The 26,392-nt window shown below is 42.0% G+C and overlaps 3 protein-coding genes across 4 annotated transcripts; 1 reads left to right on the top strand and 2 right to left on the bottom strand.

Moving 5' to 3' along the window:
- Nucleotides 1–1,730: 1,730 nt before the first annotated feature.
- Nucleotides 1,731–4,741, bottom strand: LOC129863679 (transcriptional activator protein Pur-beta-like). Its single transcript, XM_055935830.1, has 2 exons — nucleotides 3,836–4,741; nucleotides 1,731–2,906 (listed from the first exon to the last, which is right to left on the bottom strand). Exons 1-2 carry the CDS (start codon nucleotides 4,687–4,689, stop codon nucleotides 2,726–2,728), a joined length of 1,035 nt encoding a protein of 344 aa, XP_055791805.1. The 5' UTR covers nucleotides 4,690–4,741; the 3' UTR covers nucleotides 1,731–2,725.
- A 3,618-nt stretch (nucleotides 4,742–8,359) lies between these two features.
- On the top strand, nucleotides 8,360–10,653 carry LOC129863680 (histone H2A.V-like). Of its 2 annotated transcripts, XM_055935831.1 has the most exons (5): nucleotides 8,364–8,480; nucleotides 9,510–9,587; nucleotides 9,708–9,821; nucleotides 9,961–10,090; nucleotides 10,239–10,653. In XM_055935831.1, the coding sequence occupies exons 1-5, from the start codon at nucleotides 8,478–8,480 to the stop codon at nucleotides 10,298–10,300; spliced, it is 387 nt and encodes a 128-aa protein (XP_055791806.1). In that variant the 5' UTR covers nucleotides 8,364–8,477; the 3' UTR covers nucleotides 10,301–10,653. The 2 variants fall into 2 exon arrangements, with proteins under 2 accessions (XP_055791807.1, XP_055791806.1); XM_055935832.1 differs by lacking the exon at nucleotides 9,510–9,587 and having other exon boundaries at nucleotides 8,360–8,480.
- Nucleotides 10,654–11,608: 955 nt separating this feature from the next.
- On the bottom strand, nucleotides 11,609–12,881 carry LOC129863678 (homeobox protein vex1-like). The gene is made up of 3 exons (XM_055935829.1): nucleotides 12,590–12,881; nucleotides 12,025–12,275; nucleotides 11,609–11,923 (listed from the first exon to the last, which is right to left on the bottom strand). The coding sequence occupies exons 1-3, from the start codon at nucleotides 12,879–12,881 to the stop codon at nucleotides 11,609–11,611; spliced, it is 858 nt and encodes a 285-aa protein (XP_055791804.1).
- Between the last annotated feature and the right edge of the window lie 13,511 nt (nucleotides 12,882–26,392).

The raw sequence follows: 26,392 nt of genomic DNA, 5'->3' as shown, positions 1-26,392 counted from the left end.
CACATGTTGTAGTTAGAAGTCACCCCTAACCTCAGATATTGGGTCAGATATTTTTTTTCGCCCCCCAGAATGGTAAAGGTTGGTATTTTGGTATTTTATTACAATCCCCATTAGCTGTTTGCAAAAGCAGCAGCTACTCTTCCTGGGGTCCACACAAAATATGACATAATACAGGACATTAGTAGACAAGGACAGCTCAAGGACAGAACTACATATGTTTAAAAACGGCACACATAGCTTACTTATCAATACATACACACAAACTATCTATGTCAAATAGGGGAGAGGCGTTGTGCTGTGAGTTGTTGCTTTATCTGTTTTTTTTAAAAACAGGTTTGCTGGGCATTTGAGCAATATGAGATGGAAGGGAATAGCTCTATATAATGCTACACTCTGATCCAAGACCTGTGGTTAAGGACTACTCAAGCATGTAATCCCTAGTTGAATTGGGTCTGATGGAGGCATACTGGTTCAAGATACATAGATTATACAAATCTACAGATACTTTGCTGTTGATAATGATCCTAGCATCAGTGCAGACCTATCTCAAACACACATTTATTTAGATATGCATTATAATTCCTATTTCTACATTTACCGTGTGTTGTGTTGAGGTGAATGTTTAGGCTGGAGATGTGAGTCTGTTTTCCGAAGAGCTCTTTCATTGACTGATGAAAAGAAGAGGGTGTTGATATGGTACAACAGCAGAGCACATGTCTACGACATCTGCTGTGCCACTACTGTGATTCTGCTGGGGAGAAGACTGGAGACCACATCTTCACTAAATTGGCTGTGAGACTAATACATAACATTGTGTTTGGTATCTCAAAGTGCAACAACAAAAAGTGGCAAAGAATCCACAAGCACATTCTTAGCATCGTAAAGCAATTGGATTACTAGGTAAGTTAAATGCCTAACTCAATTGAGCCATGAATGTCAGGCAGTACTTTTTTATTTATTTTTATTTAACCTTTATTTAACTAGGCAAGTCAGTTCAGAACAATTCTTATTTACAATGACGGCCTACCCTGGCCAAACCCGGACAACGCTGGGCCAATTGTGCGCCGCCCTACGGGACTCCAAATCACGGCCGAATGTGATACAGCCTGGATATGAACCAGGGACTGTAGTGACGCCTCTTGCACTGAGATGCAGTGCCTTAGACCGCTGTGCCAATCGGGAGCCCGAGTTTGCTTTTCCATGTACTTACATTACACTATTTAGTAGTCTTTTCCAATTACAAAAATAAAACCTAATTGCCTTGATGACAACAGGCAACATAATTAATGGCACAAGTTAAACTGAAAGCAACTTCAAGCTTGGAGTTTAGAATGTGTCATATGAAGGCTCCTACACGTCTATCCAACTAGTCCACAGCCAAAAAACTACCAGTGATGCGTTGGGCAGTCCCCACCCCCCATCTCAGACCAATTGCCCATGGCTGATTCCACATGTTAAATCGGTAACAACTATGATAAACAGAGACCAACTGGGACTACACACTGTGCCAATTATTTCAACTGGCTGTAGTTTGATAGATGTGTAGGAGCCTAATAACTAATACTTATCGGAACACTTGAGCGGACGAAGTGTCTGCCCGTTTCAACCTGAGAAGAGTAAGTGAAAATGGAAAACTATGTAACTCCCTTTCAGCAGCTACTGGTTGTGTTGGAGTGGGGAGGAGGGAAGAGAAAGAGAGAGTTTTCTAAAGTATACAATCACAATATCTGTTGCATTAATCTTTTTTTTAATCACAGAAGTGTTATTTATTTCACTCTCTGGGAGAAAACCAACAAATGAAAGTGAGAATAAACAAAGAAAAAAACACAGACAATTCGGTCGTATCCCAGCTATTGTTTCATAAGCCTGCGTTATACTTCTATAATTCATTTACTTTTCCTTTTTTTTAAGGTATTTTAAGGTAAGGTAAAAAATATTGTATGCTATTATTATTTTTTTTAAATCATCTCACTTATAAGCATCATTTTCTTTCAATATAGTTATCTTTCTAAATAAAAAGGAAACCATTTATCCAGTTGTTACTGTCCAGAGGCGTAGTGAGGTGATGTGGCAGTGCTGATGCCTGGGCTCTGAGACAGAGTGTTGATGCCTGGGCTCTGAGACAGAGTGTTGATGCCTGGGCTCTGAGACAGAGTGTTGATGCCTGGGCTCTGAGACAGAGTGTTGATGCCTGGGCTCTGAGACAGAGTGTTGATGCCTGGGCTCTGAGACAGAGTGCTGGTACCTTATCATTGATGCCCTACACACTCTTGGCTGGCTGGGTGACAGTAGTAGTAGCAGCTCCTCTGGATTTCACCCAGTGATCAATTCCAATGGCCATATCAGAAGGCTCCCGTGGTGTGTGGGTAAAGGCGTGCGCGTGCTTCCCATCCAAAACAGTTTGCGCATATATTATGACGAAATTGATGTTTTTGTTCGTTTTGGCCTATGGCAAGGGTTTTTCAGCTGTTCGTGCACACTATGTCATTAATTTAGATGTTTTTACATCAAAGACATTTGGTGCAGTATTTCTCAAATAAAAAAAATTGGCATTAAAACGATTAGTCTCTCATTGAATGAAAACAATCACTTAATTGAAAAATCCCTACTGTTGTCCAATCTGTCAAAAGGGGCTACCGACTTTCTCCGGCTTGCATTCGAGAGAAAAAATGTGCACAAACAGCCCGAAAAAACCCTTTGCAGAAGACCAAACGTACAAAAAATGTCAACGTTGTGGCATAATATGTGCGCTAACTGTTCTGAACTGGGAAGCAGGCTCCTGTGGGATGGGACGCACACAGTAGGAAGAGACTGTCCTTTCTTGTTGCCGATTGGTTAACAGGCCTGCCACTCTCTTGATACCAGGCCACATTGTTGTGGGAGGTGACACACTGCTCTGCTCCCATCTGACAAGATAAAATAAGTTACTTTCAAATAAAATAAGTCCCAGGAAACAGACCTTGTAAATATTGCCAGGCATTTATATGTAAAAACAACAAAAGAATTCACTCATCCGCCATGTTGAGGCCTACAGTATTTGTTTGGAGGGTGACATGACACTGTGAGCTAACTACGTTAGCACAAGTCTCCAATTTAGTCTCAGAGGCCTTCAGATAAGCCTGCAGATACAGTTCTTCTCTCCGTAACATTTCTCATCATAATTGTCTGTTAAAGGCCCTGCTATGGCACAGCCAATGTTATATAGCTTCCCCCCCCCCCCCATCCATTAACACACCAAATATAAACCTCCAGAAAAATGACAGTTGTAGACTTTCCTTTCTACCACTTTCACTAACTTGTAAAGGTAACACACACTGCCACATAGGAGAGAGCTAGAACAGGGATACAATGGATGCTGGTTCTCTCCTTACAAGGAGCAATGGAAATAATAGCTGCATTAATGGATTCAACTCCTTACTCTTAAATATATATATATATTTTAAAGGAAACATTATAAAGATTTCATTGGCTTCTTATATTGTTATGAAAACCAAGTTGCTGGTTTTGGGGATATTTCTTTCTTTTTTTACAAAAGATAATTTCATTTCTTTTTTTAACCCATGAGAAAGTTCTCATTTAGACACTCTTTGCCCCATAACTTTCATTAAACTCCAGGTTTTAATAATACATCAATAATGGTTCGCATTTCAGACGTACTTTTTACGCCACGATATTTTTTTTTGTATTAAAGTTCGATTCGTCATGCACTTAAATCTGTAATTTCTGCCACATATAATATTGCAAATCTCACTGTGTGAACTGAACTCTATCAGCTGTTTCAACTAATCAGTCATCATCCACCTCCTCTCCCTCCGACTCCTCTTTCCTCTCGTACATTTTATCCCGCTGTCGCTCCTGGATCTCTTTCATTTCCTCGGCGTACCGGCTGAAAGCACCTCCGAACTTTCCCCATGCTTTGAACGGGATGGTGATTGAGTTCCTGTAGCTCGGTTTGACCTCGCTCACTCGCAGGAACACGCCGTATTTGTTTGACCCGACGTCGAAAAAGAACCGTTTAGAGTCCACCATGATGGATGTGCCCTCAGGAAGCTCCCCATAGCCCCCAACCGCCGTTCCACGGGTCAATTCCTCGTCGTCTCCACCATAATCATCTATAAGCTTTGCAAGGGCGTCTCTAAACTCTATTAAGCCTTGGGCCGGAAGGGCTATGGTCTGGCCGGCCTGCATGCCTCCTCCCGGCCCACCTACTCCGAACCCGGGCCCTCGGTTGACGGTCTGTCGGATCCGCAAGAACCTCCCCCGCTGGTTCTCCTTCAGATCGAGGTAGTATTTACGGTTCTCCCGGACCAAGAACTCGCTCTTCAGGGCTCGCCTGGGCCCACCGTCCTCTCCGACAGAGGACTGTGCGATCTGCTCCGGGCTGCTAGGCCCCAGTTGGGCGTAGTGCTCTATGAAATCTCCCAGGTAATCGCGAAACTCCGCCGCAACTGACATGGACAGGGTCAGGCGACTTTTGGAGCCCCCGGCCCCCACCTCGGCAATTTTGATGAACCTGCCCTTGTTGTTCTGCTTGACATCCAGGTAGAAGCGCTTGTTCTGGATGTCCAGCCGCTTGGACGCCAGCTCCTGTGTCTCCTGCTCTCTCTGGAAGGGCTGGTACCCGCTTCCACCTCCCCCTCCGCCGCTGCTGCCACCACCGCGCTCGCTCCCACTGTCACCATCCGCCATCTTCAGCACCGCCAGCCAGCTTCTCCCTCTTGTGAGTATCTCCTTCTCCGCGTGCACACCCCCTTCATGGTCACCACCAAAACCCTCCCCGAGCGCTCCCACATTGGCCTTTGGTCTGCCAATCACGCCAGATTCAGCGAGTTTGTTTTCTCATCGGTCGTTTTCCGCTGCCTATCACGCCTATGTCTTAACATTCCTACATGTCATTGGTTTAGATGTAGGTTCTGTTGACGTAATATCGTGGACCACATCACCGTCCAATCAACGGGCCACAATATTGTTACTAATTTTTTACTATGGAGTGCCAATAAATTGTAGCGGATCCTTTTCTCTGCAGTTGCTATGTCAATTAAGGCAAACTGGGCAAGCGTTAAATTCTAGACTGGGAAATACTACATACATAAAAGCAGTAATAAAAGCAACTCCTTATGTCATAACTGTTACAGTTATACTGTACGGTGACAGTAATTTTACAATGTCACAAAAGAGCACTCATTTACACTGAGAGGAATACATTTAACCTTGCACCTTTTCACGAACCTAATTTCCTCAAGTAGGCTACTATGGTTCTAAAATACTTAGCCATGTGACTCCTAATATTTTCCCTGTCACCCAGATATGCATGTGAATATTTGATGTTGCTATTAATTCCACCACAGTGGTGCCCATCACACCAATCATCCCATCAATCAGTCAGACAGTGTTGTAGCGAATTCAGAGGGGTTCTGATTCAGAGGCAAGCACCTTACCAAAGATCGCTACACTATAAACCCCTCCTTCACCATCGCACTTCTGACACCAGTGCAGCGGATTCAGTTATGGATTGTTTGAGACGCGAACCCAGGGCCCAGTTTTAAAAAATACATTTAATCCAGTTTTTTTTCCCTGTGTTGTGTTAACTTCTGTTCCCCCTTTAGATGTTGTCTGCCTTGTCTTTTATGCAGTTTAAGAATCATAAGGGTGCTCAAACCACATGGATATTTAATTTCCTACGGAGGTGCCCTGATTTGTTATGCCCACCAATCCAGTTCCAACCCATTTCAAATCCCAGCTCACCAAAGCTGCACCGACAGCAGGGGGAGATTCGTTCCACCACTGAGGAGTTCTGACTGGAATGGGCTTCTCTCACAAGGAAGAGAGGAGATCCAGGGGCTTTCCAAGGAGGGCATTATGGAGGTGGCAGGTATCCTCGTGGTTAGAGCATTGGACTAGTAACTGAAAGGTTGCAAGATTGAATCCCTGAGCTGACAAGGTAAAAATCTGTCGTACTTCCCCTGAACAAGGCAGTTAACCCGCTGTTCCTAGGCCGTCATTGAAAATAAGAATTTGTTCTTAACTGACTTGCCTTGTTAAATAAAGGTTTAAAAAAAAGTGCTACAGAAAGTTCAGATAGAGGAATCTGCTTCTCTTTGGGTATATAGTGTAGCAATCTTTGGTAAAGTGATTGCCTCTGAATCAGAGACCCATGTTCAAGTGATTCATGATTCTTCAACTAGATAAGATTAGAGTAAACCATTTTTCTAACGTTGCATCCTCCTGAATATGCCCCAGGTGAAAGGACAGCAGCCGACAGAGTGCCTAGCCTGGTCACCTATCACACAGGTTGCAAACATCAAGGTCCAGGGCTTTCAATCTACTGGCAGATTACCTGGGTCAAATAGATATCAAATACTGTAAAGTAGACTAGTTGATGGGCACTAAATTTACTAGCTTGGAGTTTGCACTTTTGGTACTTTTGTCATATTTCTATTGTTTCTATTGTGTCAGCCAAACTAAATTACAGTGCTCAAGTATTTAACCCGGGTTTGGCACCATCAAAGGTGAACAAGTGAGAGGGGAATAGAGTGACATAGTATTCAGGGAGGTCAGATTTATTGGTAGTGTGGTGGCTGAAGGGAGTTTTCTTCATACAACGTAACGCTCTGAGCAGCTGGAAAAGCACAATATAAATCCCATCATTATTCATTTAAAAACCTAAGTACAAATGTGGCATACTCATTCTGAATATCACTGGAAAAGAAGACTAAACAATGTAAGACATTATCTCTCACAATTCATATAAACTCATTTATATGGATTATGTAGTTTAAACTTGTCCATGCAAAATACTTTTTGTTATTTCATCTTAATTTACATGTAATTCTACACTACTGTAGGCCTACTAGACTGACTAACTTCAATGGGGTAGGGACCATTGAGCTACACTACATGACCAAAAGTATGTGGGCACCTGCTCATCGAACATCTCATTCCAAAATCATGGGCATTAATATGGAGTTGGTCCCCCGTTTGCTGCTATAACAGCCTCCACTCGTCTGGGAAGGCTTTCCACTAGTTGTTGGAACATTGCTGTGGGGACTTGCTTCCATTCAGCCACAAGGGCATTAGTGAGGTTGGGCACTGATGTTGGGCAATTAGGCGTTCCAATTCATCCCAAAGGTGTTCGATGGGGTTGAGGTCAGGGCTCTGTGCAGGCCAGTCAAGTTCATCCACATCGATCTCGAAAAAACATTTCTGTATGGACCTCGCTTTGTGCACGGGGGCATTGTCATGCTGAAACAGGAAAGAGCCTTCCCCAAACTGTTGCCGCAAAGTTGAAGCACATAATTGTCTAGAATGTCATTGTATGCTGAAGCATTAAGATTTCTCTTCCTGGAACTAAGGGGCCTAGCCCGAACTGTGAAAAGCAGCCCCAGACCATTATTCCTCCTCCACCAAACTTTACAGTTGGCACTGTTCGGGCAGGTAGCATTCTCCTGGCATCCGCCAAACCCAGATTCGTCCGTCGGACTGCCAGATGGTGAAGTGTGATTCATCACTCCAGAGAACTCGTTTCCACTGCTCCAGGGTCCAATGTCAGCGAGCTTTACACCACTCCAGCTGACTCTTGGCATTGTGCATGGTGATCTTAGCCTTGTGTGCAGTTTGGAACTCAGTTGTGAGTGTTGCAACCAAGGATAGAAGATTTTTACTAGCTATGCGCTTCAGCACTCGGTGGTCCCACTTCGCAGATGAGCCGCTGTTGCTCCTAGACGATTCCACCTCACAATAACAGCACTTACAGTTGACCAGGGCAGCTCTAGTGTAACGGATGTGAAATGGCTAGCTAGTTAGCGGTGGTGCGCGCTAATAGCCTTTCAATTGGTGACGTCACTTGCTCTGAGACCTTGAAGTGGTGGTTCCCCTTGCTCTGCAAGGACTGCGGCTTTTGTGGAGCGATGGGTAACGATGCTTCGTGGGTGACTGTTGTTGATGTGTGCAGAGGGTCTCCGGTTCGCGCCCGGGGTGGGGCGAGGGGACAGACTAAAGTTAAACTGTTACACTAGCAGGGCAGAAATTGGACAAACTGACTTGTTGGAAAGGTGACATGCCAAGACGGTACCATTGCATGGCTGTGTGCTCGAATCTATACACCTGTCAGCAACGGGTTTGGCTGAAATAGCCAAATCCACTAATTTGAAGGGGTGTCCACATACTTTTGTATATATAGTGTATATTATTATATTAAGAACAGTAAGGACGCCCTAAGCATCACGAATAGCACGGACCGCAGTAGTATTTCTCTGGCATTTATACTATCACAAAGCGTCCAATCCAGTTGCAGAGATGAGTATACACTGTACAAACACTATTGCAATTGGTTGAAGAGACTGTTCGAACCAATAAACAGAGACTCTATTGGTTGGCTCTGAAAGCTCTCCTCATTCATTTGCTTGCCTTTTTTGTTCTTCATCGGGTTTATTGTTTTTCTCGGTTTGGAAATACAACAGGGAAAACTCAACGGCGACATGGTAACGAGTTTAAAAATATATATTTTATGTACGTTGTCTGTATTATAGGACAGCTGATCGTAAATGTCATTACATTAAGGCTAGTAAGAGTAACTAGAATTCACGATTGCAAGCTTGATGCGTGCGAAATAGGACGTCGACGAACACTCGAAAACTAACGAAAGAGTGCCATCTAGCTACATTTACGCCACCTGGCTTACAACCGACTTGCTTCTCATGCTTTTTCAAACATATGTATCTAGGTTACGTTAAGTCCCGTCTCCTTCCGATGTAATATTCCACGATTTTCGCAAAGTTTGGATTGTTTATTGAAGTACCTAGCTACGGTAACTAACGTTAGTTATCATCTCCTTGCCTTAGCACTGTTAGCTAACTACAGTAACGTTAGCACTACCTGCTGTGGTAGCAAGCTACAAATGTACCAATATATATTTCAGTTTTAGCGAGATACCTAAACCATTCTTCCGTCGTATTTGTATTGTAGTTAGCTATAGAAAGGCATATTTAGTATTTTTTTATGTTTTCAAAATTGTAGTGAATTGTCTTAGCGAGAACTCAAATGACAGTTTGCCAGTTACATAGCTAACGTTATGAATCGGAAATGGTCCTTTATCTTTCAGTTGGTGGAGAGAAGTGTGTGTGTGTGTGTGTGATGAATTAGATTACTGTAATGACCAGTTGCATGTGCCTTCGGTTTGCTTGAAGTTACATTTACATTTTAGCTAGTCATTTGGCAGACGCTCTTATACAGAGCGACTTACTGGAACAATTATTAAGTGCCTTGCTCAAGAGGATTCGAACCAGAGACCTTCTGGTTACTGGCCCAATGCTCTTAACCACTAGGCTACAAAAATAAATTGGAGATTTTTAGTGTATTAATCATTTTTATTTTGTGCACCTACACCATCTTGCATCTTGTTCAGCTTGGCCACAGTTATAAATCGCTTTGAGAAGAAAAAAGTCAAAGAAAACACATTTAATCACATTCATGCATCAGCCATTTCACTGAATCTCGTTGTCACTTTCCAGGCAGGAGGAAAAGCTGGAAAGGACAGTGGCAAAGCCAAGGCGAAGTCTGTGTCTCGCTCCCAAAGGGCTGGACTCCAGGCATGTACCTACATATCTTTCCCCCCAGGTTTTCTCTGTTGTATCAGTCACAAGTGAATCCTGCAACACAGATAAATGGGCAACTTCTACCTAGAGCATTTCTGACTGTGTGTGTTGTAGTTCCCGGTAGGTCGTATCCACAGACACCTGAAGACCCGGACCACCAGCCACGGCAGAGTGGGAGCCACCGCAGCAGTATACAGCGCTGCCATCTTGGAGTACCTCACGGCTGAGGTGAGATGTTTTTATTTAACCATATATTTTTTTTTTAAGGAGGCTCATTGAGGGCTCTGATGGAGGTCAATCAAGCAGGTTTTTACTCCAACTCTACCCTAATGGGCAAAGACTGAGACTAATGTTGTGTCACTCTCAGGTGTTGGAGTTGGCAGGGAATGCCTCCAAGGATCTGAAGGTGAAACGTATCACTCCGCGTCACTTACAGTTGGCCATCCGCGGAGATGAGGAATTGGACTCACTCATCAAGGCCACCATCGCTGGAGGAGGTGAGTTTTAAACTCTTGGATTGGATTCATGTATTGGTCTTCCAGGAACTCAGTGTTTTACATTACATGGGGGCAAACACCTCTTCACCTACCAATGTGTAGCAATAGCATCATACATTTATAATGTCCCTTTCTCTCCCTCCTGCAGGTGTAATTCCTCACATCCACAAGTCTCTGATTGGAAAGAAGGGCCAGCAGAAGACTGCATAGAGGAAGTGACCTCACACCACCAGGAATTTTATTTTATTTATTTAACTAGGCAAGTCAGGAAGGAAAAGGGGAGCCATATTGATTTTGTTTTGCGTATTTGTTTGGGTAATTTTGTAACCGGAGTTGTAGTCTTTCGAGGGAGATATGTAGTCAGAGGTATGTGTTGGTTTGTACTGTTTTAAAGGTGGAAGGTGGGGTGTTTAGGGAAGTTTAGATTTTTTTTTTCTGACAAGAAACTTGTACATAGACCAACAAATGCTGAAGTTCTTGTCATGTTCTGAAAAAAATTGAGTTGATTGGATTTTGCTCCAAAAGTGTTTTATACTTACAAAGTTAAAAAATCTTTTAAACAACCTGTGTCTGTTATTTTAGTCATCATATGATTTCTTATATAGCTTTGACCTGGCTTAACTTCAGAGATACAGTAGTTCTGAGATTATTTAATTGTATTTGATGGAGACAGAAGGTTGTCACTTGTGAATTTGTTGGGGGGGGGGGAATTGGACAGATTTTTAAAAATGTATTTAACTAGGCAAGGCAGTTAAGAACAAACTCTTATTTACAATGATAGCCAAACCCGGACAACGCTGGGCCAATTGTGCACCGCCCTATGGGACTCCCAATCACAGCCGGATGTGATGCAGTGCCTTAGACTGCTGCGCCACTCAGGAGCCCAATGAAATACATTTGGGTGTATTGTTTGTTTTGAAAAATTATTACATTTTCACCACAAATTCATGTGTGGACCATCTTTCTCTCTTTTACAGATTGTGTGCATTAGCTGCGTACTGACTCATCCACACAGTATAGCAAGTTCTTTGTTGGGCACTAGGTGGCCAATTGTAAACTGGTTGGAGCTATTGAGGTGTTTGAAATTATTGTGCAACAAAAACGGTCAATTTTCAGGCAATGGGATTATGTTTTTTATTTTATTTTCACACAATACTTACAAATATATAAATCAAGTGGATGAACTGATTTATAATGCAATTGAAAACAAACGTTCATTTTATCCACACTTTTATACAGCAGCCACATGCTTTGAAACCGATCCAATAAAACTATTAACAATTTTATACTTAAATAGAAATTACAGTATGACAAAAGGAGAGCAGAAACACATTCATTATTGCTCTCTACCCTGAGTGGAGAACTTCACAATTTCACCACTGATTTAACCAGCTTTTTCTGTAGTCAATACATTAGATGAGAAGTGGAAGCCAGTGAAAATGTATTGGGATGTGTCTCACTAGTCTAAAGTAGTTGCCTTAAAACCACTTTAGACTATTGAGATATCATCCAAAAGTTTTAATACTGGTGAGTGTAAGGCTGGTAGGACCCAGTAGTGGGCATAACCAGGCCTGGGAGGCTGGAGTACTGGTAGAAAGAGTCCATGGGGAGGCTGGGTAGGGCTGGACTGGCTGTGGATGAGCTGTAGTGTGGGTGGAGGTATGGGGTGGCAGCGCCCCCCTCTGCTTCTGCGTGGTAGGGGCCAGGGTGGTAGACATGTAGCTCGGGGTAGTGCAGCAGGTGAGAGGCTGCTTTTGCCTGGCACGCTTGGGCAAGAGCGTCCTGGACCATCCTCTTCATCCTCATACGCCTGTTCTGGAACCAGTTACGGATCTGAGGAGAAACAGACAGGCGTTTTAGACAGCGATCAAAGAAACCTTTGATAACCATTGCAATGGAGTCCCAATATGTATTTGTGTCTCTGCATTGCCTACCTGTTTGTCTGAGAGGTTGAGTTTCTTGCAGAGCTCGACCTTGTCCCGAGTTCCTAGGTAAGCGTTCCTCTTGAAGGCCCTCTCCAGACTGTTGATCTGCTCCGCTGTGTAGGCTGTACGTGGCCGCCTCCCCGTAGGGGGAGAAGATGAGCCATCCGGGGGGGTGGTTGGGGTGAGGGAGCGCCCGCCCTCACTCTCGTACCCTGACGTTTCCCCCTCTGTTCCACTAATGAAGTCAGTCTCAGCCACTACTGAAGAAAGAGGGAGAAGAGAATTCAAATCGATCCATATGCTACATCATAGTGTTTTCCAAAACTTTTGTGTTCTCTGAACCTTTCAAACACAACCATGTCTCCAGACATCAACTCAGTCTGAAGTGAGTCCTAACTATAGAGCTTTCAGCACTATGAGAGCAAAATCAGATGTAGCTATTTCTAAAGAATTCTTTTAATTCAGTCAACACAGCTCAAAATACACCCACAAACAACAGACACACTATTTCAATGAATGTATGGTTCCCATGTAAACTCAGATCCTGAGTTGATTTGAGGGAGAGTGAACCTACCTTGGTGCTTGTGGTGGAGAGGGCTACTCTTAGCTGTCTCAGAGCCTTCCAGGCTGGGATTGCTATGTAGGATGAGGCTGTGTCCTCTCTTCACCTGGTTCTCTGTCTGGTTCTCTTGATTCTTAGGTCTCGGTCGGCAGTAGAACCCAGGCAAGCTCTCTGGGTGGGTCCCAGAGGTGTTGGTGGGTCCAGCCGCAACGGATGTCCAGGAAGAGGAGGGAGGCGAGGGGCTCGTGCTGCCCGATGCTCGACTACTCTGGGCCAGCCACTCAATGGAGAAATGTCCCCTCATGGTTGGATGATGGAAATATCCAACAAAATTAACCAAAATCCTGTTAGGGTGGAAAAACGTGTTCTTTTGGATGGATAGAATCTAATGCATCTTATCCTTCAGGTTCCAGAAATGCAGACAAAGTTCTCAGAGCTGGGTCCAGTGAAGAGTGTGTGTGTGTGAGTGTGTTCTCTCTCAGTGGGTGATTGTCCTGATAAATGGAGTAATGATCTTAGTCTCAGCTATAGAGTCAGTATTTATACAGGGCATACCTCCTCATTTACAACTCACTCAGCTCAGGATCAAAGAACACATCCTTCCCTCCCTTATTCCCTCCCTCCTTCAGTTTTCACAACTGCAGAAATTAAGATGTCTCAATCGGCCTGAATGAGGCCATTACCCGCTGGCTCCAGTGAGTCTGGAGAGCCCCCCCACCACACACAATCACATCCTTACTGTCCTCACCTCCTCTCTCAATCAGGGTTGTGCTCAATTCGAATTTAATTCAGTGATTTGAATTTGAAATTCAGAGATGATTTTTTTTTTTTAATAAATAGCTTCTACTTTACAGTTCATTGAGAAGTCATTGAAAATAAATTTCCTTTTTTTCAATTATTGATTTGTAACTGTTAGTTTAATTCCGAATTGAGCCCGCCCAACCCTGCTCTCAATATAGCCCCATCTGTGTATTAGTGTGTGTGTGTGTGAGAGAGAGCTCATTACTTCATCCTGTTCATGTATTCTCAAATAACATTGTATATTCACTTCCTTTAACATTAAATATTTTCCTCCTACTCCTCGGCTCTACCCATGGAATGAAAATAATATGAATATCATTAACTCTTCCAATAACACCCATTCTCGTGTATTTGGTAATATCAAATTATAGGATCACTTCATACATTCCATGATCTGTCCTGTTGATGCTACCCACATAAAACAAATATTATAGTTTATACTATGGTAGGAATAGCATAGTATTCACAGTAGTATTTACAGTATACTATAGTATAAATACTGTAGTAAAATTGTTTTTGCTTATACTATAGTAATTACTGTAGCGTTTTTGCAGATTGTAGTATACTTTACTATTTACTGTAGTGTTTTTGGGGACATTACTAAAGTGTTTTTTCTTTATTCTCTTTAACTTAGAAGTGGAGGGCTTTCTCCTTGAGGAAACCTACTGGAGAAATACTAAAATTGCAAATGTTCCATAATCTGTAGGTAGAGAGGTGACACTGGGTTCTGAACGGAGAGTTCAGCACTTCTGCTCTTTTCTATAACCTGTAGGGAACACAATATGGTCTATACTTAGCGTGTAGGTTTCTCACTTATGGGTGGCACAAATTGGGATATAAGGGAGAGTGAAATAGGAATACAGTATTTTCTACATTGTGTAAATAATAGTGAAGACATCAAAACTATGAAATAACACACAGAATCATGTAGAAACCAAAAAAATTGTTAAACAAATCTAAATAGATTTTATATTTGAGGTTCTTCAAAGTAGCCACCCTTTGCCTTGATGACAGCTTTGCACACTCTTGGTATTCTCTCAACCAGCTTCATGAGGAATGCTTTTCCAACAGTCTTGAAGGAGGTCCCACAAAGACACTGCGGTTGGAACCAACAATCTCAAATTTGGACTCATCAGACCAAAGGACAGATTTCCACCGGTCTAATGTCCATTGCTCGTGTTTCTTGATCCGAGCAAGTGTCTTCTTATATTGGTGTAGTTTAGAAGTGGATTCTTTGCAACAATTTGACCATGAAGGCCTGATTCACGCAGTCTCCTCTGAACAGTTGATGCTGAGATGTATCTGTTACTTGAACTCAGTGAAGCATTTATTTGGGCTGCAATCTGAGGTGCAGTTAACTATAATGAACATATCTTCTGCAGCAGATGTAACTCTGGACTTTTTACCAAATAGGCCTATCTTCTGTATACCACCCCTACCTTGTCACAACTCAACTGATTGGCTCAAATGCATTACGAAGAAAAGAAATTCCACAAATGAACTTTTAACAAGGCACACCTGTTAATTGAAATGCATTCCAGGTTGAGAGAATGCCAAGAGTGTGCAGAGCAAAGGGTGGCTACTTGAAGAATATCAAATATCGAATATATTTTGATTTGTTTAACACTTTTTGGGTTACTACTTGATTCCACATGTGTTATTTCATAGTTTTGATGTCTTCACTATTATTCTACAATGTAGAAAATAGTGAAAATAAAGAAAAACCCTTGAATGAGTTGGTGTATCCAAATGTTTCACTGGTATTGTATGCAAATTAAATACTGTAGTATTTACTATAGTTATCCCCCCCAAAATATGTTGTTTTTTTGTGGATAATACTGTAATATATACTAAAGTATTCTACAGTATACACTCTAAAAAGAAAAGATTCCTGGAGTATCCTTGAGGGGTTATTCAAATTAAAACTGTGGGGGAAGCCATATAAGTTCTTCAAAGAACCCCTTTTAATGGATCCTCAAAGAACCTTTTGAAGAACCTTTTGAGGTTTATTTTTGAACTAAGTTATTATTATTAATGATAATAATATGCATAACAATAACAACAATAACACTATTTTAGTTCTCAGTGTTTATTATGGTTTTAGTGGTAAAGCAGAATTTAGAAATCCAAATATGGGGTAAACTCCCAACAAAGCCCCAAGTCCAATAGATATATCCTCTGGTGTGTTGATGTTATTGTGTTCATGTTCTCTGTATCCATAGACAAAATGATTTGACAGTGTATGGTGATCGAGCAGGTATCCTGTTATATTCATCAGAGGTGTAGGAAGGGTGAAGTCTTTGAATCCCAAAAAATTGAATTATACAGATGATTAATAAAACACATGACAGTATTCATACCTTGGTTTTTGTGGTGAATGTGAATGGAAAAATATGTTTTTATAATGGTTTTCATACACATATCCTGTCCATAATGTTTATGGAAGTTTATTTGATATTCATTGAAGAGGTAAGGGAGGAGGATAGTAAATGTGATCTGCATAATATACCAATAGCAATTGACATAGCTTTGTATGCCTCCTTGTATGTATACCTACAGACACAAAAGTGAGCTAGCTGTTCAGTCATCTACACCCAATACAGCAAGCCTTCAACATATTCTTATAGCCTACATATTCTTACCTCTATTTTGATTAATATCCATTGAATCTGTCTTAGAAAGACTTGCACAAATATGAAAAGATAGATCCAGGCTGCATCACATCCGGCCGTGATTGGGAGTCCCATAGGGCGTCGCACAATCGGCCCAGCGTCGTCCGGGTTGGGCCGGTGTAGGCTGTCATTGTAAATAAGAATTTGTTCTTAACTGACTTGCCTAGTTAATGAAAGGTTAAATAAAAAATAAAAAAGATGGTATCATCATAAAACAATGTCAATTTAGATCATACAAGGGACAAACTTACATTTTTCAGTTAAATGCTTTCAACTGCTGTCCTTTCAAATTCAAATCCAAATGTTTCAGTTGGGTAGTCAGGTTCCTGCAAGAACCCCCACCAAGTACGGAGGTTCCTCGATGAACCCCACCTCCTATGGGCTTCTTGGAAGAACCTTTTGGGGGCTATTTTCAGTGCCAAGAACCCTAAGGTTCTTCAAAGAACTTTGAGGATCTTAGAAGAACCCTTGTTGAACCCCTAATTTTTAGAGTGTACTACAAAATGATATACTAAGCACTACACATGATCAACATGATAGCATTATAGTATTCTACAGTATACTACATAATTCTATAGTAAGTACTGTAGTATTCTATAGTAAACTGTAGTATTGTTTATGTGGGTATAGGCCTACTGTAAGTCATTCAACCATTGAAGATAGATTTGCCTTTAACCAGTTGGATGGTGACCAGGCTTGATTGGTTAAACATAATGCAATGATGGCTGATCTGCCTGATGATTGTTGTCTAATCATTCTCATTCTCATTTGATCTGTCTCTACTGATGAGAGAGACAGGACTGACAGTTCTGATGATTGGGTTTTTGTTGATTTGTTTGCGCAAAAAATGTGTTGATCCCCTTGGTCTACGATATACACTACCGGTCAAAAGTTTTAGAACACCTACTCATTCAAGGGTCTTTCTTTATGATGGACTCGTTTCTCTTTACTTATATGAGCTGTTCTTGCCATAATATGGACTTGGTATTTTACCAAATAGGGCTATCTTCTGTATACCCCCTTTACCTTGTCACAACACAACTGATAGGCTCAAACACATTAAGAAGGAAAGAAATTCCACAAATTAACTTTTAACAAGGCACACCTGTTAATTGAAATGCATTACAGATGTGTCACGGCCGTCGAATGAAGAGGACCAAAGCGCAGCGTTGTCAGCGTACATATTCCTTTTTATTAGGATGACGCCAATAAACAATACAAAACAACCGTGAAGCTTAGGGCTATGTGCCACAAACAAAGTTAACTGCCCACAAAGAAAGGAGGGAAAAGGGCTACCTAAGTATGGTTCCCAATCAGAGACAACGATAGACAGCTGTCCCAGATTGAGAACCATGGAAATACAAAATCATAGAAAAACAAAACATAGAATGCCCACCCCAAATCACACCCTGACCAAACCAAAATAGAGACATAAAAAGGCTCTCTAAGGTCAGGGTGTGACAAGATGACTATCTCATGAAGCTAGTTTAGAGAATGCCAAGAGTGTGCAAAGCTGTCATCAAGCCAAAGGGTGGCTCTCAAATATAAAATATATTTTGATTTGTTTAACACTTTTTTGGTTACTACATGATTCCATATGTGTTAATTCATAATTTTGATGTCTTCACTATTATTATACAATGTAGAAAATAGTAAAAATTAAGAAAAACCCTCGAATGAGTAGGTGTTTAAAACTTTTGACCGGTAGTGTTGGCCTAGTTGGCCTATGTAAATTACAGTCACAAATATTAGGCTACTGAACGGTGGTATCGCTAAAAACCTTGAATTATAAAACTGTCCTTCAATCAACCACATCACTGTTTTACATTATAGAAACTATTTCCCGTTTAATAGTGTCCCATTATGGAGTTGTGAGAGGCTACTAAACGCGATTTCTGTCTCGACTTCTGTCGCCTCGAGACTTCCCTGTCAATCGGGAATGTGAGTATCAAAGAACCGCGGCCCTCTGAAGTGACCAGTCTACGTTAATGACTAATTAGCAACACTACACCGAGAGCCATGGCGCGCGGAGACAGCCGTCTGGCGGTGGAGAAGTGGAGAGACAGAGCGCAGCAGCCCCCGGATCCATTCCACCCACCGGTCGAAATAACAGTAAGTCATTATCTTATCAATGGTTCGGTTTGTGATTGAGCGGATTAATCCCTAACACAATGTATCACTCACCCAGTCACTCTGCATATTATACATGCCACCCACTCCCTCCCCCACCCCTGTCTTCCAAGACGCAGTGGAGGAGATAGGCTAGCCTACTTCACAGCTTTGGTCTTTCAGAAAAGACAGGACCGTTTAGTCTGTTATCGGCCATAAAGGCGACCGATTGACTTGATCCCCTGATCCTTATTTTAACACTGAAAGAGAGACAATGGGCTGAATGAGGCTGGAAGAAACCCAGCTGAAGCACGAATCCACAGCAGCGCGTCACCGCTCCTGCCTCCAAACCCATCTACACTGCATAGTGCGCATATGGCCAAGTTCGCTCCCTGCCTGGCAGAAAGTGGGAGTTTTGTAAAGTAACCTAATACTGTTTAAAAATAGGTTTGGAATATATACTGGTTCTTACATTTTAAATACATCGTTTTCTAATTAAATGCTATCAGATATTTGACTGCTTTAAATGGATAGGTGGCCAGTAGGCCTACTATAGGCTTGTTCACCACATACACCACATGAACATTCTCGAACATCTCATTCAAAAATCAAGGGCCCCCCCTTGCTGCTATAACAGTCTCCACTCTTCTGGAAGGCTTTCCCCTAGATGTTGGAACATTGCTGCGGGGACTTGCTTCCATTCAGCATTAGTGAGGTCAGGCACTGATCTTGGACGATTCGGCCTGGCTCACAGTCAGCGTTACAATTCATCCCAAAGCCGTTCAATGGGGTTGAGGTCAAGGCTCTGTGCAGGCCAGTCAAGTTCTTCCACATCGCCGAAACAGGAAAAGGCCTTCCACAAACTGTTGCCAAAAGTTGGAAGCACAGAATCGTCTAGAATGTCATTGTCTGCTGTAACATTAAGATTTCCCTTCACTGGAACTAAGGGGCCTAGCCCAAACCATGAAAAACAGCCCCAGACCATTATTCCTCCATCAAACTTTACAGTTGGCACTATGCATTGGGACAGGTATATTCTCCTGGCATCCGCCAAACCCAGATTCGTCCGTCGGACTGCCAGATGGTGAATCGGGATTTGTCCCTGCTCCAGAATCAAATGGCGGTGAGCTTTACACGACTCCAGCCGACGCTTGGCATTGCGTATGGTGATCTTAGACTTGTGTGCGGCTGCTCGGCCATGGAAACCGATTTCATGAAGCTCCTGATGAACAGTTCTTGTGCTGACGTTGCTTCCAGAGGCAACTTGGAACTCGGTAGTGAGTGTTGCAACCGAGGACAGATGATTTTTACATGCTTCATCACTCGGCGATCCCGTTCTAAGAGCTTGTGTGGCCTACCAATTCGCTGCTGAGCCGTTGTTGCTCTTAGACGTTTCCACTTACAGTTGACCGCAGCAGCTCTAGCAGGGCAGAAATTTTATGAACTGACTTGTTGGAAAGGGTGCATCCTATGAAGGTGCCACATTGAAAGACACTGAGTTCTTTAGTAAGGCCAATCTACTGCCAATGTTTGTCTATGAAGATTGCATGGCTGTGTGCTCAATTTTATACACCTGTCAGCAACAAGTGTGGCTGAAATAGAAATAGAGAAATAGAAATAGAGTTAAGAAAATATTTACTAAATAAACTAGTGTAAAATGTTTTATAAAAAGTCAATGGGCAGAGGTACAAGTTAGTCGAGGTAATTTGTACATGTAGGTAGGGGTAAAAGGACTATGCATAGATAATAAACAGTGAGTAGCAGCAGTGTAAAAACAAAAATAGTCCGGGTGGCTACTTGAGTAATTGTCTTATGGTCGGTGCCTTTTGGACCTCGACTTGGCGCTCCGGTACTGCTTGCCGTGCTGTAGCAGAGAGAACAGTCTATGACTTGGAGCCTTTGACACCGCCTAGTATATAGGTCCTGGATGGCAGGAAGTTTGGCCCCAGTGTTGTACTGGGCCGTAAGCACTACCCTCTGTAAAGCCTTACAGTCGGTTGCTGAATAATTGCCAGAGCAGCCGGCGATGCAACCGGTCAGGAGGCTCTCGATGGTGCAGCTGTAGAACATTTTGAGGATCTGGGGACACGTGCCAAATCTTTTCAGTCTCCTGAGGGGGAAAAGGTGCTGTCGTGCCATCTTCACAACTGTCTTGTTGTGTTTGGACCATGATAGTTTGTTGGTGATGTGGACAGCAAGAAACTTAAAACTCTTGACCCGCTCCACTACAGCCCCGTCGTTGTTAATGGGGGCCTGTTCAGGCCTACATCTGCTGTGTCGCCAAGCAAACTTAATGATGGTGTTGGAGTCATGCTTGTCCACGCAGTCATTGGTGAACAGGGAGTACAGGAGGGGACAAAGCACGTACCCCTGAGGGGCCCAAGAGTTGAGGATTAGCATGTCAGATGTGTTGTTGCCTACCCTTACCACCTGGGGCAGCCCGACAGGAAGTCCAGGATCAATTTGCAGAGGGAAGTGTTTAGTCCCAGGGTCCTTAGCTTAGTGATTAGCTTTGTGGGCACTATGGTGTTGAACGCTGAGCTGTAGTCAATGAACAGCATTCTCACGTTCGTGTTCCATTTGTTCAGGTGGGAAAGGGCAGTGTGGAGTGCGATTAACATTGCGTAATTTGTGGATCTGTTGGGGCGGTATGCGAATTGGAGTGGGTCTAAGGTTTCCGGGATGATGGTGTTGATGTGAGCCATGACCAGCCTTTCAAAGCACTTCATGGCTACCGACATGAGTGCTACAAAGCGGTAGTCATTTTAGGCAGGTTACCTTCGCTTTCTTGGGCACAGGGGTGTCCACATACTTTTATATAGTGTAGGAGCTGCATCGCTGTTCAAAAATTGTCTTTATTAATGCAAGCAATACGTGTCTATAGTCACTCTTTGGTAATTAAAAAGGATAAAGCATGGGATCCCCTGGCGTAAAGGACATTAGATACTGTAGATTCTAGACTGTATTATTTTTGGTTCAACACTGTTCAATATTGTATTGCAGAAACATATGTATAAGGATTGTATGTGCAGTCTAGCCTGTTAAGGCTAGGGGGTGCTGTTGTCACTATTTATGGAAATCGTGTAATTTTTGAAACGGCTTCCTACAAAATTCTTGATCGTACAATATGCATATTATTATTATTATTGGATAGAAAACAGTCTATAGTTTCTATAGCTGTTGAAATTTTGTCTCTGAGTGGAACAGAACTCATTCTACAGCAATTTCCCTGACATGGATTCAGATTTCACACATTTTGGCCCCTGTTCTGGAGTCAGTTTTAAGGCCACTGTTATTGCTATGAGTATACGGACACTGCTTACGTCTTCCCCTGGATGCCTTTACGTGATGACGCTTTGAATGGTATCGATTGCCCAATCACAGCCCCTATAAAACAAAAACACGTGTAGGTAGGAACTCTTTTCTAGGTGCGTAAGGCGCGCGGAGGACACCGACCTACTGTTTTTCCAAGCATTAGTGTAGCCAGTTATATTTCTCAGGTCATGTTTCTACTCGTTATAGGAGTTAAAAACATCATAAGGTAGTTAATTTAAAGCGTTTTATAGCATTTTATATCCGTTTAGTGCGATTTTGGGACATTTATTTCTGAGATACTGTGAATCTCTGGGCACCGTTCCAGTTCATGCCGAACGCAATGTGCATTTCTACATGGCAAGAGGACAGCTTTCGACCAAAAGACGATTAGACCCAAGAAAGGATTCTTTGACCAAGATTCTGATGGAAGAACAGCTCAAAGTAGGAACAATTTATTATGATAAATCGTGTTTCTGTCGAAAAATGTTAATGGCTTAGGACGCCATCTTTTTTGACGTAGCTTCGCTTGGCGCAAACTGTATTGAAAAGTAAGGATAATTTAAAAAATGTAAATCCGCGATTGTATTAAGAATTAAATTGTCTATCAATCGCTGTCCACCCTATATTTTTTAGTCACGTTTATGAGTATTTATGTATACGACTAGATCACTGTCTAATGTGGCGCAGGACATTTTCTGACCAGCTGGGCTACTTTTCTCATTGTCTAACCATGATTTTGGTGGCTAAATATGCACATTTTCGAACAAACTGTATATGTATGTTGTAATGTGATGTTACAGGAGTGTCATCTGAAGAATTCTGAGAAGGTTAGTGAAAAAATTAATATATTTTGGCGATGTTTACGTTATCGCTCTCTTTGGCTAGAATCAATGCTGGTGTAATGTTTGCACATGTGCTATGCTAATATAACGATTTATTGTGTTTTCGCTGTAAGACACTTAGAAAATCTGAAATATTGTCTGTATTCACAGGATCTGTGTCTTTCGATTAGTGTATGCTGTGTATTTTTACGAAATGTTTGATGATTAGTAGTTAGGTAAACACGTTGCTCATTGTATTTATTCTAGTCCATTTGTGACGGTGGGTGCAATTGTAAACTATGACATCTACCTGAAATATGCACATTTTTCTAACAAAACCTATCCTATACCATAAATATGTTATCAGACTGTCATCTGATGAGCTTTTTTCTTGGTTAGTGGCTATCAATATCTTAGTTTAGCCGAATTGGTGATAGCTACTGGTGTTGGTGGACAAAGAAAAGATGGTGGATTATGCTAATGTGTTTAGCTAATAGATTTACATCTTTACATATTGTGTCTTCCCTGTAAAACATTTTAAAAATCGGACATGTTGGCTGGATTCACAAGATCTGTGTCTTTCATTAGCTGTATTGGACTTTAATGTGTGAAAGTTAAATATTTAAAAAAATATATTTTTTTTGAATTTTGCGGCTCTGCCTTTTCAGTGGGGGTGGGGGGGATGTGCCGCTAGCGGCACCCCGGGGCTAGACAGGCTAGGGAGCTTGATTGGCATGATTGATAGCTTGATTAACATGGCTACACACACATTCACATAAACACACACGTACACACGCACACACACACACAGAGAATGTTGCAATCAGGGTCTTTGATGGTATCTGTGGGCAGGGATATGGGAGATGGCCGTTCTGTCTGCTGCAGTACATCTCCCGCCTGTCTAAAACTCCTGTCTCTCTCTTTTCCCTATCTTTCTCCCTCTAACCCCCTCCCCCTCTCTTTCTCGCTCAACAGGTCGACATCAAAGCACAGCACCCAGCCCACTATCACTGATCAGGATGAGAGAGGGGAGACAGACAGGTGGGCTAGGCTGATACCCATCCCACTCTGGAGAGACTGAGGATCGAACAGTGAAAGGGAGGGAGAGAGCGAGAGAGAGAAAGAGATAGGGATGGAGATATGGAAGGAGAAAGTAAACAAAAAGATCAGAATCTTTTGAAGTCATAACTGTAATCAATGAGTCTGTGTGTAAATTCCTCAGTGTGTGTGTGGATGACAGATCACTTGAGGAAATGAATCCTAGGAATGTGTCTCTGCACTACTACTTCTAATCTTAATGTACTTTATTTTATTTCCTTAATTTATTGAATTACAGTCCTTGTGCAGAGTATGGAGGGAGGGTGCTTTTGGGAACCACTGCTGTCTGTGCAAGATGGAACTTAAGAATTAGGTCTTATTCTATTGATGGAAGCTCTCGGAGCATTCTAATCTACAAAACAAATGATGACATTTTATTCATGACGACGCCCTACTTCCAGAGTCATAGAAATCGTGTATGTGATGATAGCACATTGAATTGAGTTAGTCAATCCAACACCACTCATAAAAGTGTTAAGGCATCTTCCTGGTTCTCATGATTGTTTGTTTTTCGCCTGATGGCCTTGTTTAAAGGCCCATTCCATTAGGACTCTGTTAGTTTAGTCACTGATTGGTATTTCGTAGTGTGTGTCTTCAACTGTATTAGCTAGCTCACATATTTTGTTTGCTCTGCCATTACAGTTATTTATGAACCACACTGTTTCGAACTGGGTCAAACCCTACTACAATGTGTGTTAGTTTGTGTGTATGTGTCTGTTGGGCCCATAACTAAGCCCTATTGTACCTTCGTGTTAAATTTAACTTCTAATTTGATATTTACCCCTTTGTCTCTACTCTTGACAAAATTAAATCGACCAACACTCTGCTGTATGTGTGTGTGTGTGTGTGTGTGTGTGTGTGTGTGTGTGTGTGTGTGTGTCCTCAACTGTATTAGCTCACATGGTTTGTGTGTGTGTGTGTGAGTGATCCATGAAGAGGAGACGAGGTCATCCCATCGGCCCCAGGCCAGGCCAGTCTGTCTGTGGGCTGACGGTCTCCAGCCGTGCCCCTCTTTGATTGGCTCAATTCACAGCCTTTCAACTCTAATAGCCCTGTTTGCTACTCTGTTATGGACACAAACACTGCCCGTGCCCCCCTAAGGACACACACAAGTATGCAGAGGTGCACGCACATACACACGCACCCACAGCCGTGGACGAAACACACGCACACACACACACACACACACACACACACACACACACACACACACACACACACACACACACACACACACACACACACACACACACACACACACACACACACACACACACACAAACAGAAGTTGCTACTAGTCACTGATCCAGTGGCAGTGTGTGGGTAAAATCACTGAGGAAGGCAAGCCAAGCTAGTTAAAAAGTCATACTACAACCTATGTTGTGATTATTGCATTGTTTGCTCCATAACCCATTCATTCATTTGCCACCGTGATATACAGTTAGGCCGTGACAACAAAAAGGCAATAGTCACACAGAGGCGGAATAAATTCAACAACACATACATTTGTTTCATCACAAAACCTGTGTTTAGCAGATGTTATTGCGGGTGTAGTGAAATGCTTGTGCTTCTAGTTCCTACAGTGCAGCAATAGCTAACAAGTAATATCTAACAATTTTACAACAAATACCTAATACGCAGTAATACGCAGTTAATCTAAGTAAAGGAATTAATACTATATAAAAATATTGCTCATCCATATATTGAAATATCCTTAATTCCATTCCTTAACTGTGTGTATTAGGTATTTGTTGTGAAATTGTTAGATATTACTTGTTAGATATTGCTGCACTGTCGGAAACTAGAATCACAAGCATTTCGCGACAGCCACAATAACATCTGCTAAACACGTGTATGTGACCAATAAAATTTGATTTGATTTGAAACCGGAGAACAACATTGTCTGGTGAAGTCCTCGAAGCAAAAATTGCATGTAACAAATAGTTATATCACCTGCAGCACGGTCAAGCAAGTTAATGTTTTTGAAAGTTCACTAAACAACTACTGATTTAAAACCGCACGTCAGCACAGAGTAAAGAGGAGCACTACCTCCACTACTCCAGCACCATGTCAACTTAAACATTTGAAACACCATCAAATCAACAAGGCTATATATGCTTAGTATAATGCACTGAAAACAAACAAAGATACCAAAAACATGTGGCTGTCCATCATTTCTGTGTGGGTGTCTGTGTGCGAACAAAGTAAAAGTTTTTTTTGGACTGGCCCTACTTGTTAACTAGTTGAACACCAATGCTATTCTCCACTCTTTCACGTTGGCTAAACAGTCTATGGCTCTGACATACAGTACACTTTTAGTATTTGTTGACATAGGCTTCCTAGCTAAAGATCTTTCTAGCCTAACTTCCTCGCATGGGCAACAATGAACCAGCTAAGTTAGCTAGCTAGTTATCATGAGCCTACTAGGCCTCATATTGAACGTCAATCGTCTCAGGCCAGTGCCACAACATATTATATTATGGTTATATCAGAATCGCTGTCATAATCATTGGCCTTTACAGAAAATTAAGTTGAAACCACAAGTCCATATCCCTATCTCCATCCATGGCTTAGGAAAGGGACAATTTAGCAAGCTAGCTACACCAGGACATCAACACAAGCAGACCAGAAACAGAAAAGTTTTTCTGAAAATGATGTTTTGCTTGGGAAGTGATTTGATTTGTGTGAAGCCAAATCCAAACGCTGATTGGCTAATCCTTTTATATATATTTTTTATCAAGGTAGGCCAAATGCTTGCTGGCATCAATCAAATCAAATGTTACGACGACAACATGTTATACTCTTTTGGTCTTGACAGCATCAGATAAATGGGCTACACATACTGAGGTACGCTGTTTACCTTGCTCGGATGATTCCTACGGTAAGATACGAACACTTGCGAATTGACAGAAAATGATTTTTAAAAAACAGAGAGAGACGAAGGATAAATTATTTTATCATTTAAACATTTTTATTGATCAAATATTTTGGGAAGACCA

The sequence above is a fragment of the Salvelinus fontinalis genome, chromosome 10 (assembly GCF_029448725.1).
Source record: "Salvelinus fontinalis isolate EN_2023a chromosome 10, ASM2944872v1, whole genome shotgun sequence".
NCBI classification, from domain to species: Eukaryota; Metazoa; Chordata; class Actinopteri; order Salmoniformes; family Salmonidae; genus Salvelinus; species Salvelinus fontinalis.
This window is presented reverse-complemented; position numbering and strand designations above follow the sequence as displayed.